The sequence below is a fragment of the Otolemur garnettii genome, unplaced genomic scaffold, assembly GCF_000181295.1.
Source record: "Otolemur garnettii isolate 467f Iridium unplaced genomic scaffold, OtoGar3 scaffold00076, whole genome shotgun sequence".
NCBI lineage: Eukaryota > Metazoa > Chordata > Mammalia > Primates > Galagidae > Otolemur > Otolemur garnettii.
In genome coordinates, this window is record NW_003852471.1 from 3,422,463 (window position 1) to 3,436,978 (window position 14,516).

General features: G+C 37.4%; 1 protein-coding gene across 1 annotated transcript in view; it reads right to left on the bottom strand.

The window, feature by feature from the left end:
- Positions 1-864: 864 nt before the first annotated feature.
- The window catches only part of SLC33A1 (solute carrier family 33 member 1), a 24,314-nt gene continuing 10,662 nt past the window's right edge, over positions 865-14,516 (bottom strand). The window contains exons 2-6 of the mRNA XM_003794126.3: positions 9,135-9,325; positions 6,605-6,789; positions 5,949-6,066; positions 3,284-3,499; positions 865-1,920 (exon numbers count right to left, since the gene is read on the bottom strand). Of these exons, the coding sequence (XP_003794174.1) occupies positions 1,753-1,920; positions 3,284-3,499; positions 5,949-6,066; positions 6,605-6,789; positions 9,135-9,325 (878 nt within the window). The 3' untranslated portion in view covers positions 865-1,752. The remainder of the gene's footprint in view (positions 1,921-3,283; positions 3,500-5,948; positions 6,067-6,604; positions 6,790-9,134; positions 9,326-14,516) is intronic.

Consider the following 14,516-nt stretch of genomic DNA (forward strand, 5'->3'; position numbering starts at 1 on the left):
GTTCTTTTCCTCCTTTATTTAAGTAGACATTGATTATAACACATGAGAATGGATAACCACATGACACAGTACTGCTGGTCTATGGTTTGGTGTAGCCTCCATGCCTCTAGGACAGTTACTTCTCAACCTTCCTAATGCCAAGATGTATTTTCATTGTTACAAAAGAGTCGTGACCCACAGGTTGAGAACTGCTGCTCTAGGATGAGTATTTTTCCAGGAGACATCGATGCTCAACACAGGCTTTCCAATAGCAGTGCATGAATTCTAGAGACACTGCCCTTATTTTTCTTCAGATGCTTATGCCATTTTCTCCCACCCATTTTATTCTCTATTTCTTATAAAAACCCCACTTTAAAATTCAACGTATCTTATAAAATTAACAAAATCAGGCATTAGTATATGTTTTCCCACTAACATAAAATTAAGACTCATAACTGAATCTCCCGTTTTTGCTAACTTCTGAAGGATTTATGTCATCTCTAATGTGTCAAAGTAATACATAACAAAATATGCAAAGAACCATATCACTGGATGTCCACGGTATGCTGGAAATTGCTAACGTACTCAAAAGCTTAATTCTTCTGGAATAGCAATTGTCCAGTAGAAACTCTAGTTTACAAATAAAAGGCTGGGTTTTCATAAATGAAAATACAGTACCTGATTTGGCATAAAGTAACTGTGAGCTCTTTTTCAGTAGTAAAGTGCTGAATTAGAAAAAACATTGTTCCACCCATTATTTATTTGTCAAAGGCACAAAATGTCTTTGTCTCTCTCTTTAAAATATTAGTTCTTAAAATTATGGAACTATTCATTTAAATTTTACTTAATTGGAAAGCTTTACTGTTTTTTCTTTCCTTAATTAAAAAAAACTACTTGAAGAATAAAATTCAATTTTTATTTCCAGAACTTTTCTGTGAACATACATACAACACTTTGATCCCCTCATTAGCTGTCTGTGTGCCACAAAATGCTTGTGACAAAAAACATTTGGAAGCTTTAGGTTAAATGTTAACAAGGAATCAAAATATCTTTCTAAATGAGGGGGGAAGGGCAAGAGGAATCAACAAATTAAAAGTCATAGCTTTTATTTTATAAAAAATAGTTTGAATAATCTTCTTACAAATCTTTAATGTTTATAAAAGCAGGAAATACATTTAAAATAGTCTTTTAAACACAGATTGATTTGTACAATGTGGTTATGGTCAGAAAAATAACAACTAAAATGACATTTCAGTAGTCCGCATCCTCTTCTCAGCAAATAACAGGTAAAATTTAAGCAATTTACAATTCAAAATAAGACTTTAACTGCCAACAAAGTCAGACTAGTTGTAGACAGCAGTTGAATATCAAGCTCATTTCCATTTACTCTATAGTACCAAATTTTAAATAGAGTTCAATGATAGGTATCAGTAACAATACTTGGCTGCATGGTCACCACCCACGACTACTGAATTGCAGCTTAAAATTTGCTTTGGTCAGTTAATTAAAAAGATACAAATCAAATAACAAGGCCAAAAAAAGTTTTTTTAGAACCAATTTCCCGACCTTAAGTAAACTTCAAATACATCAACAAAGCAAGGAAAATATGATCAAATATACAAAGAGGTCTTTTTCTTTCAATCATTTGGCATTTTGTATTAATAATTTCCTTGCTTAAAATAGTATTTCATAGTCCTGTGCATTGATTATCATAGCTCTCTGAATTAAAACTAAACTAAAATTACCTTTCTAGAGTGTCCAGTAGTGTATACATTAATTGCTCCTTTTGCACTTCCATGAAGATGGTCCTTCATCCTGTAACTTTTTAAATTTTGGACCAAAAAAGAACCACCAACTAAATCCAATCAAAACACAAATAATGGACTCCACATAATAACCATCCAGTGTTGTAACACATGAGCCACCAAGTTTTTTGCAAAGCTGTAAAAAGAAAATTATAGTAAATATTCTGCAATTTCAAAACAAAAGAATCCAGTAATTACCATGTTTCTACTTTATAAAGTATTAATCAAAATACATTTGTCTGAAAACATTTCAATATTTCACTTAATTGCAAATGACAAAATATGTTGTTACATCTTAATCTCTCTAATGCTAATGACAGGATTAAAAACAATTTTCAAATCTTGCTCTAAGCAAGATGCAGCTCTTCATATTTGGAAATGTAAAGAAATTTCTAACGAATCTACTCCAGAAAAGGACTAATATTACTCTGAAATAATTTATCAATAAACCATTCAGTTTTAGCTGTAATTGTTATATAAATAGCCAATGGAAGTTCCTTTTCCCCCTAATATTATAAAACTTAGCTACATATATTAATTATACATTTACACATGTATTATTTATGTCTAGTGCCTACTGTGTAGGATAGTGATCCCCAAAGTGTCGGAAAGATTGCCTCTCCAATGCTAATAACCACCTTTCAGTGAGATACTCTTGCTGATTTGAATGTATTATCACCCCCAGTTATGATGAGAAAGAAAAAATATAAGTAGATTACTACACTAGAAACTATGGACAGATACGATTTAAAGAAAAGAAATAATATTTCTAGAGGCAAAACAAGGAAATTAATACCCTTTCTGTTTTTTGTTTTAAAAGATAAGGTCTCCCTCTGTTGCCCAGGCTGAAGAGCAGTGGTACAATCTGTAGCAGCCCGTATAGCCTATGGCTGAGAGGAGTGAGAGTTATAGGAAATACCTGTAATGGAACACGTTGGTGAAAAGGGCATGGAGAGAGATTTGGTTCTAACAAGCATGAGTGAGCTTGCAAGATGAGAGCATTGGTGAATTGGCAGTCTCTACACCTGTGGTGTTGAGAAGCACGAGCTCAGCCTTATATTAGGCTGGAGGAGAAGGCAGTCAAGAGGCATGCGCATACTATCATGGACACGCTTACTCTGACTCTGTCTCCTCTCCGGCCTGCAGAACGCCAGCACAGCGTCTCTGCTGAAGATTACCAAGCTCTGCTAAAGACTAAGAGCTATCTGTTCTAAGAAGACCTTTACTCTCTCTAAGATACTCTGTCTCTCTCTCTCCAGCTAAAGTAGATAGCCCTCAAGCACCTACGAGAAACTGTTCCTGAGCAAGGTAGCTTAGTGGTCCATGTCCAGAACCTACCTAAGCTGGGCCCAAGACCTGGCCAGTCCTGGGCCCTGACAACAATCATAGCTCAATGCAGACCAGCAGTTCAAGGCTGCAGCCTCCCAAATAGCTGGGACTACAGGCATGAGCCACCACACCTTAGTATTAGCGTAATGTTATCTAAAGTTAAAACATACCTCAACAGCATCAGGTGTTCGGCAATTCTGATTTGATGCTCCTGCACACTCTTTCACTGTAAGGGGATCCACCAGCCAAAGAGCTACTGTCGAAGGCCAGTTTCCCCCCAGATTGGACACAGTATTTAAAAGGGTCATGTATGTTCCTCCAATAAGTGGATCACTAACTTTTGCATTGAAAGCCATTATAGAAACGTACATGCTGTACAATGTCACCTACAGGAAAAATGTAAAACATCATGAACGTGATTAGACTTATACAGCTATGGTCTAAATTAAGAACATCAAAATCATAAACCTGAATTAATTTTCATAACTGTTATTAAATTCAATTCAACAAACGTTTATCTAGCATGTACTGTAAGCCAGGCTTTAAGATAATGGCAATACGACAATGAATAAAAGCAGTCCTGTGTCGTGCCTGTGGTTTAAAGAGTAGGGCACCGGCCCCATATACCAGAGGTGGCCAAAAGCTGCAAAAAACAAACAAACGAACAAAAAAAAACCCAGTTCTTCTCTGACCTCTATGAATTTATTCTAGGCTGGTAAAACAGGAATAAACAATTATGATCAAATGTAGTAAATACTGAAAATAGAAGTACACATATCATACTACTGGGGCATAAATAAATGAGAGATTAATATTACAATGAGTAGTCAAGGAAGACCCAATGGAGAAACTGACAGATGAGGTGATATTGAAGAAAGCATACAGAAAAAGAGAAAATTTCACATTTATGCTATACCTAAATATATATTGTGTAAATGTGTATTTATGTTTATACTTATTATACATGTAAACACTCAAGTATTCAAAGAAATATAAATTCATAATTATATATTTTTCCTATATATACATAAGAAAAATAACATTTCAAAATTTATGTGATAAGCTACAAAGAAAAACCTCCTTAAGAGGCAAAAAGTGCTTATGAGGGAAGAACCAACTCTCCACTTAGGAAAACGGAAATAAATTATATTTCCAAAACAGTATTCCTTTGAATACTGTTATATAGGATGTTCCTATAAAAAGGAGTTCCAAAGTCAACTAAGACTGGGTGATGTTAGGTCACACAAAATTTAAAAGGTTCCTTTCACTGTAGGTCTTCTGAAATCTTTAGGATATAAACTCCTTGAGGACAGGTATTTTGGCATGAACAGTACTGAGAATGGCTTTTGGCAGGGAATAGGTGTTCACTTAGTATTTGCCAAAGAAATGATTGAAGTGTAGAGGAGTTATGTCATGCATTGCTTCTCAGATTTACTTAGCCTTGTGCCTTCCCCCCACAAAGCATCTGGTTATGCGTTCACTGACTACACTTTGGGAAATTCTCCAATAAAATCCAAAGCCAAACAAGTAATTTTTGGACTATAACATCATACAGATAAATAGTATAGCATTCTCGGAGCTAAAGCCCTCCTTTTAACTTATATTATGTGCCTCTTATTAACTAGAAACATGCAAAACAGAAAAAAATATTTGAGCCTGGCCTCAACGATTTTATAAATATACAGCTTCCAGGTGTCCTCAAACTATAGCCCACTGGCCACATGCGGCCCGCCTAGGACATTTATTATCCAGCCTGCTGGGTGTTTTTGCCGCCCCTGTCTGTCCTGCTTAGCAGCTTACTTGTCCCGGGGCCTGCAGTCCAGCCCTCCAACAGTCTGACGGACAGTGAACTGGCCCCCTGTTTAAAAAGTTTGAGGACCCCTAGAGTCAGACAAGATCTACTATGGAATTTTCCTAAATGATTTACTATATGCATAAAACTATTGAGATTTCCTAGAAGCTGTTTTTTTTTTTTTTTTTTGCAGTTTTTAGCCAGGGCTAGGTTTGAACCCACCACCTCCGGTATATGGATCTGGCGCTCTACTCCTTTGAGCCACAGGCACTGCCCCTAGAAGCTGTATTTTCAGGATTCAGTTAACAACTAAGTCAAAGTGAATAAATATAACTTTCAAAGGGTTTAGAGTAGGTTCAACAGAAAAATCTAAAGTGACTCTGAAAGATGTATTAGCAATAATTGTAGTTGAGTCCCAAAGGTTACTGCTGGGTCTCAGCCATTTACTTGACACACTTGCTTCCAGAAGAAAAAAAATTCCATTCTGCAAGAGCAGCTTAGGTGAAGCTAGAGTAAAGAAGAAATTACTTCTTTTAGAGATTATAAACTTATTTAACAAAGAGAGAAAAAGCAATCTAACACATGGCTTTTGAAATCACAAAGAGAACGTCATAACTTTAATACAGAAGCTAAGCCAGGAACCTGGGACCTCTAATCCAGTAGCCATCATTATTTCTCAATACTTTCTGAAAAGATTTAGGACTTAAAGAAACAAAGAATCCTAATCTAGGGATAAAGCAAGGAATTGCTTAGCAAGAGTAGAATTAGCTGGCTTGTAATCAATTCTGAAATGTAACAAATACTTGTTGAAGGACTTTTTAAAAATGAAAGAATGAATAAGGAGCTCTCCTTTTCAGAGAAAGTAAACAACTCATTATATCAAAGGCCATAAGGTTTAAAATAATTTAAAGGCTATCTAAACATTTCTTCATCAAATTCATAAATCTTAAAATTTATTTACATCCTTTTAAAGCAACAATAGAAAACTGTCTTCATTTTACACAAAACAGTTTACTCCCTGAGAAAAACCACATCAGGCTTACCTGGTGCAATGCATAACTCAGCAGCACTACTATATAGTAATATATAGGGAATCCCCCTTGATGTTCCACATTAGAAGTCCACCAAACCAGCAGGGCATATTCTAATCCAAGCAATAACCTGTAGGAAAAGAAAGGGACACTGAGTTTACTTCCATTTTAGGTTAAATAACAACAACAACAAAAATCTGTGTTCATACCACATGAAAGAAACCTGTTAAAAGCCTGGTAAGAGGTTAAAATGAGATAAATGTGCATATGAATGATATTGAAATTGAAGATACTTTTCAAGAATTTTGCCATATATACTCTACATTCAGATATTAGTGATACTCATTTTTAACCTTTCTTGTTTTTTTTTTGAGACAGAGTCTCAAGCTGTCGCTCTGGGTAGAGTGCTGTAGCATCACAGCTCACAGCAACCTCCAACTCCAAGGCTCAAGTGATTCTCCCGCCTCCGCCTCCCAAATAGCTGGGATTACAGTCCCCGCCACAACACCCAGCTATTTTTTTGTTGCAGCCATCATTGTTATTTGGAAGGACCGGGCTAGATTAGAACCCGCCAGCTCTGGTTTATGTGGCTGGCGCCTTAGCCGCTTGAGCCACAGGCGGCAAGCCTTAACCTTTCTTATTTAGCAAGGGTTTTATTTCATTTTTACCTGTAGGGCATGGCTTTGTAAAATATATTTAGTGGCTGGGGACCTGCAGTGTATTTGCTGATAATCAGAGGCAATATTATCTGCAGAGGAACCATTGGAACTGCCAATAAGGCTAAATGTTCTTTGGGTACTCCCTCTTCTACCAGTTTCAGTCCTGTTACTGCATCTGCTGCTGAAAAACCAATCTGCAATATAAACAAAAAGTATTTTAATTTGTGACTTATGAAATATTTTACTGTAATTATATGTAAGTTCCTAAAAAAACCTCAATTTCATTATTGACTCATAACAGTTACAAGTACCATATTAGTGTAGTTGGTACAAGAATCAAGTTACAGAAGGCCCAGTTTGCCCAATGGTTTACTAATAATACTCAGTGAAAACTGAAAATTCAGTACTCATAAGAAATGTAGATAGCTGTAAGTGCAACTAAATTTCCACTTCAATAAACTCCAACCTTTCTTAATAAATAGTATCAAAAATCCAAACTTATTGATTTGTTTGCTTTAAGTTTAAAAGAATATAAGACTTTTATTTTTTTTCCTAATCATCAAGAAATAGGAGTAAGAACTTAAGGCTTAAATTAACCCTGAATAAGTATGGTTAAAATGAGGCATCACTGTCACACATATGTACAAATTACTCTCAAATGTTTTACGTGAAAAATGTAACAGAGGGGTGACACCTGTGGCTCAAAGGAGTAGGGCGCTGGCCCCATATGCTGGAGGTGGTGGGTTTAAACCCAGCCCCAGCCAAAAACTGCAAAAAAAAAAAAAAGAATAAAAATTAAAAACAAATGTAATAGAGAAAGAACAAATATACAAAATAAAGAAAGTAGAGCTTGGGTGGTGCCTGTGGCTCAAGGAGTAGGGTGCTGGCCCCATATTCCAGAGGTGGTGGGTTCAAACCCAGCCCTGGCCAAAAAAAAAAAAAAGTAGAGCTAAATGTTAACAATTAGAGAATCTGGATAAAGGACATGAAAGTGTTCTTTCTACTAATAAATTTGCAAACATTGTGAAATTATATCACTTTTTTTTTTTTTTTTTGTAGAGACAGAGTCTTACTTTCTTGACCTTGGTAGAGTGCTGTGGCATCATAGCTCACAGCAACCTCCAGCTCCTGGGCTTAGGTGATTCTCCTGCCTCAGCCTCCCAAGCATCTGGGACTACAGGTGCCCACCATAACACCCGGCTATTTTTTTGTTGCAGTTTGGCTGGGGGCCGGATTTGAACCCGCCACCCTCGGTATATGGCGCCCTACTCACTGAGCCACAGGCACCACCCCCATCACAATTTTTTTTAAAAGACATCATAAATTGTATATACTATAACTTCTTGGAATGGAGCAAAAGAGTAAATTTCACCATAAAAAAAATTAAAGTGCAAATATATTTCACTTAAGCCCAAAAAAGAATTTCACTTAGATTTTATCCATTCTCTTTATAAAAATAAGATCTACAAAGTGACTTCATCATTAACTCTGTCTTAAAAGTTGTAGAGTAGGGGATATTTGTAGTACACATATCTAACAAAACAATACAGAATCTATAAAAAACAAAAATTTTACAAGTTTAAAGAGAGGCAACCGTGTATGTTAAACCATATGAAAAGATGCTCAATTTCTTTCATCTTTAGGGAAACTCACATTATAACCATAATAAGATGCCACTACACATCTATCAGAAATGATAACACTGAAAAGACAATCTATGTGTTTGCAAGGATATAAAATAATTAGAACTCTATCACTGCTGGTAGAAGGGAAAACTGGCTCAACCACTTTGGAAAACTGTTTGGCAGAATATACTTGTACTATGTACTTCCTATGGCTCAACAGTTCTATTCTTAAAAGTTTTTTACCTATCCAAAATGTGTACCTATGTCCACTAAAAGTTATATACACACACAGCTCAGCGCCTGTGGCTCAGTGGATAGGGTGCCAGTCACATACACTGGAGTTGGTGGGTTCAAATCCATGCTGGGTCTGCCAAACAACAATGACAACTACAATCAAAAAATAGCAGGCGTTGTGGCAGGCACCTATTAGTCCCAGCTACTTGGGAGGCTGAGACAAGAAAATCACTTCAGCCCAAGAGTTAGAAATTGCTGTAAGCTGTGACGTCACAGCACTCTACCAGGATGAGACTCTGTCTCAAAAAAAAAAAAGAGTTATACACATATTACAGGCCAGGCGCAGTGGTTCAGCCTATAATCCCAACACTTTGAGAGGCCAAGCTATTTTTTAAGGTATTCATTTCTGTTCTAAGCACTAACATCACTAATTCAGTAACAGTTCACATTTATTAGCAGTTCTTCAAATTGACATAATTTTTTTCAAGAATAAGTTTATTTTAAAATTACATTTGATATCGTGCCTTTTTCAAATACATTTAATAAACAGAAAATGTTGTTTTTCACTGCTAAATTCTAATAGTAGTGGAAAGAAACCTATGACATGAAAAGGCATTGAAAGAATTACATGATATTGGTACTTAGAACAAAATGGTAAATTTGATTTATACATCTCTTACCTTTGCAGTTAGAATCAGAAGGCAAAATGTCAGAACTGCTGGCATTTTCACAATTTCAAAAAGCAGCTTGTAAGTATCTGTGATCCCTTGTGTTTCTTCTTTTACTACTGATATTTCTTTGTTTTCTTTTTTCAGAAGAGCAACTAATGTTGTTGTTACTAAAAATATAGTTCCCCAGAAAAAAAGGAAATCTGAAATTAAGAAAGTTTTAAATCTATAACTGCATTTGAAATGACATACCTTCATTGATATTAAATAATTTTGTATACAATAATTGTCAACTAAAATCTATTATGAAAAAACAACATTTAGATGCCTCCTTATTATGTTCAAGGGACTGTCTCAGGCACATCAGATGAAAAAAAAATCTTGACCGTTAAGTCTACGTAGACCCAGAATAGATAATGACACTGAGAAAGAGAAAACAAAAAGGTTACAGACATTTAACAATTAGAGAATCTAGATAAAGGACATGAAAGAGTTCTTTCTACTAATAAATTGGCAAATTAATTTGTACAACTAAGCTGAATGAAGCAAAAACCTATCATGTCATTTTACTCAAGGAGTATTTACATGCTCCTTTCCTGTATGTTATCTCATTGCATTCTCACAGCAAAAACGTCAGACAGGCAAAGCAGGTGTCACTACTGTGTGCAGATGAGGAAGAGATACGCAGAATACATAAATCTTTGCCAGAGGTAAAATTATTAAGAGGCAAAGGCACACTTGAATTTTAGTCTTCTAAATTATATGTAGTCTTATACTTTTTCCATAATTTCACACTGCTTACATTATTTTTTTAAAAAATTAGTGTTGAAGTACTCTGCTAAAATTGGCCATTTAGTCTTTATAAGCCTAACCAAAAACCAAGGCCCTTCTATTCAAATACACAAATCAAAGAAGCTAAAATTTTAAACATACACATGTATGGAAAATTTTATTCTGGGATACATTCTTTTTTCTACCATGGGAAATTTCAAATTAGTTCTAGATATCTGCAGAAAAACATGAAACATACTTAAACACAAAGATATCCATTTTAAAACACATATATAAAAGTCTATGGGTTCGGTGCCTATAACTCAAGTGGCTAAGGCACTAGCCACATACACCAGAGCTGGCGGGTTGGATTCCAGCCCAGGCCTGCCAAACCACAATGACAACTACGACAAAAAAATAGTCAGGTGCTGTGGTGGGTGCCTGTAGTCCCAGCTACTTGGGAGGCGGAGGCAAGAGAATCACTTAAGCCCAGGAGTTGGAGGTTGCTATGAGCTGTGATGCCACAGTACTCTATCCTGGGTGACAGCTTGAGGCTCTGTCTCAAAAAAAAAAAAAAAGTCTATGATTATACTTCATGAAAGTGATATCATAACATGATTTCTAGCATTTTGGAATGAACAACAATTGTAAATGAGGTTAATGTCCATTATTTTTGCATTCTTAATATCTTCTGTAAAACGAGATGAATGATGATGCGTTTACAGAGATTCATGTATGATATCATTCTCATTGAGCAAGTTTTTGTTCATTGTTTGGTTTAAATCAGCTGTGTAAGCAGCCATGAAAAAAACTACATGGTTAATACTTTCACCACCAACAGAAATTCTAACAGATGGCCCCTATATAAATAGTGGGGATTAAAAGTTATCCTGTTATATACTACAAGTTCCATTTCGTTAAGTAAAAGATATTTTTAATTTGCTTAATGTAATTCTTTAATGTTAAAGAAGAAAATCGTCATCTAGAATTAAACTTCCTTGATACCAATACCAAAAGAAAGAATATGAACAAATTAAAACAGGTTTTAGTAATGGCTGGCAGATGAAATAATTTCTAATTTCTTTGTACTTTGAGAAAAAACAATGGTACATATGAAAGAAGAAAACAGTGACTAACACTGGGTCTTTCGCAGAGTCTTCATTCAAAGGCTTTCCTTTTCTCGCATGTACAGAAGAATAAAGAAGCCAATAATTTGGTAACTGCCAGAAATTTATTAAGAAGGTTTATGAACACAAATATTATACATCATTAGACTGCTGGCTATCAATTTTTTTCTTTTCTTTGGTTATCTTTCATTAACATTGCTTTCATGTTAGAGACATTCATAGTCTGATATACAAACCATTATGAAGACACACTGTTAACAAAACTATCTAAATAACTCATTATTAACATTTTGATTGATTTTGATTTATGTATTTTACCTGCAAAAGCCTATGGTATTGCCACATAACCGAGGCAGGTGGGTTCCAGCCCCGCCAGGGCCTGCTAAACAATGACAACTGCAACAAAAAGTAGCCGGGCATTGTGGTGGATGCCTATAGTCTCAGCTACTTGGGAAGCTGAGGCAAGAGAATTGCTTAAGCCCAAGAGTTGGAGGTTGCTGTGAGCTGTGATATCATATGCTTGATTATATAAATGTACAAGGTCTGACAATTAAGTCTGCAAACTTGCCACCATGTGCTTACATCAGCAGCATTGTACAAACAACTTGGTAAGGTTTCTTTCTCTTTTTTTTCTTTACATTTTTTAAAATTTGTATTATTTAAGGGTACACATTGCTGGGGGAATGGGGACTAAAGACCTGTTCTTGGCAAAGGAAAGCATCCCCAGAAAAAGAAGAAAACTGAAAAGAAAGCTGAGTGAGTAGAAACAAAGAAAAGTCAGCCAGTTTACCTTTAAGCTAGCCATTCTTGCCTTTTCTGAAATTCTATCCTGTTAAGGATACAGCTTACAAACACCCTGCGGGGTCTGTGATCACTCTGAGGGGAATAATGGTCATAGAAGAGACTATGACAATGTCCTCGCAAAAGATACATCTTCTAGGGTGTTTCCTGCCCATTAAACAGGCAAAGCAGATACCCATTGTATTTGCCTGGAGCAGAGACCAAGGGAGTAGCTGGAGCTCTGAGATGGGCAGAAGAGCTTATATCCCTTATTGCAGAGGAAAATCTACTGTGGTGGTGATGGGAAGAAAATGCCTGCCTCCCACCCATCCCTCAGAGGAGATTAACGCCAGTGGCATTTTACTCCATAGAGAACTAGTGGAGCTTAACACCTCCCTAGAAATCCGTGTGTGTGACCTCAACCAGGAGGCTCTCCCAATATAAGGCTCAGATTTCATATTATTGAAGGATATCCTTAAGGTTAACAATAGTAACAATAGGAGCTGATATGATCAATCCGAGAAACCGCTGACATCTTTGTTCCCTCCCTCATCTTACCTTCGGGCAAACAGACTTTAATAAAATCAGAGTGGAGCAAACACTTTGGGCTGTTGCCAGAATCCTAGGGTGGGCAATGGACCCCTGAGCGCCCACTTTTAATTCTACTCTATGTCTCTTGTCTTTCTTTAGGGTCGCTTCTAACTCTAGATTTCTTCAGTTGATCACCGCCAGTTTCCACAGGTCTCAGCCAGTTTCCACAGGTCTCAGCAATGCTGCTCTTGGGGCGGGACCCTGACACAGATGATTAGGTTACATTGTTTGTTTCTAAGGTAAAGTTCAGCCCTTCACCCAGCACAACCCTGGATGAAGGGCACCCTCACAATGTGCCCATCAGGTGAGAGACAGTCTCACTCTGTTGGCCTGGGTAGAGTGCCCTGGCATCACAGCTCACAGGGCTCCTGGGCTCAAGTGATCTTCCTGCCTCAGCCTCCTGAGTAGCTGGGACTCCAGGCACCTATCACCATGTTTGACTCATTTTCTTTCTTTCTTTTTTTTTTTTTTTGAGACAATGTCTCACTCTGTCATCTTGGGTAGAGTGCCATGGCATCATAGCTCATAGTACCTCAAACTCCTGGGCTCAAGCAATCTTATTGCCTCGGCCTCCCAAGTAGCTAGGACTACAGGTGTGCTTTACCTCACCCGGCTAATTTTTCCATTTTTAGTAGAGACAGGGTCTCACTCTGTCTCTATGCTAGTCTTGAACACCTGAGCTCGAGCAACCTACCCACCTGAGACTCCCAAAGTGCTACAACTATAGACACGAGCCACCATGCCCAGCTTCAGTAAAGTGTATCAGTGTCTCCCAGGTGTGTTCATGTCCATCTGTGCCTGTGTCCTGCTGAGTAGAAATTATATTAGTGTTTTGTGTGCCATCGCTAGAATGTTAGAGCTTAAATTAGAGCAATGAACAAACATTGCTAAATTTCTTGTTAAACTTGACAAGAGTGGAAATGAAATCAGGAACATGTTTGTACAAGTTTATGGGGACAATGCCATGTAGAAAATGGCAGTGAACAAATGGATTCTGAGAGGAGAGAAAGCTTCCCTGATAAAAAGAGGTCAGGGAGGCCAATAATGAGCAGAACTGATGAAAACATTGCAAAAAATTTGTTGAATTGTACATCAAAATCATCAGCTGACTATGAGAAGCACAGGAGACCAAGGAAACATTGATAGAGAAACAGGAAAATCTTGAAAATCTTGGCTGAGGGGTGTGTGCAAAAATGGTAACAAAAGAGCTCAGTGATGACTAAAAGCAAAGGAGAGTGGAAGTTTGCCAAGACCTCTTAGAGAGGCAAGCCTATGTTTTGGAGTGCCAAAGTACACACCAATTCTCCATGATCAAAAAAGTTTCATCAGGGTGGCGCCTTTGGCTCAAAGGAGTAGGGCGCCGACCCCACATGCTGGAGGTGGTGGGTTCAAACCCAGCCCTGGCCAAAAACTGCAAAAAATAATAATAATTCCATGAGGCCAAATTAAGATTCAAAAGGCCCAGAGTGGTGGTTCATGCCTGTAATCTCAGGTCTCTGAGAGGCCAAGGCAGGTGAATCACCTGAGCTCAGAAATTCAAAAACAGTCTCAACAAGAGACCTCCACCCCCCACTATAAATAGAAAAACTAGCTGGGTGTTGTGGCAGGCACCTGTAGTCCCAGCTACTTAGGAGGCTGGGGCAGGAGACCTCTTGAGTTCAAGAGTTTGAAGTTGCTGTGAGCTATGACGCAATAGCACTCAACCCCAGGATAACAGAGCGAGACTCCGCCTCAAAAAAACAAGTAAAAATGATATTGCTAACTTTTTTTTGATATCAGAGGGATTATTCATTATGAATTTGTACCAAGTTAACTATTTGGAAGTGCTGAAAAGACTACATGAAAAAGATAAGAAGGACCTGAGGAGGCCCGTAGCTCCGTGACTAGGGCACTGGCCACATACACTGAGGCTGATGGGTTCAAGCCCAGCCCAGGCCTGCTGAACAATGACAACTGCAACCAAAAAATAGCCAGGTGTTATAGCAGGTGCCTGTAGTTCCACCTACTTGGGAGGTGAGGCAGGAGAATCACTTAAGCCCAAGAGTTAGAGGTTGCTGTGAACTGTGATACCATGGCACTCTACCAAGGGCAACATAATGAGATTCTGCCTCAAAAAAAAAAAAAA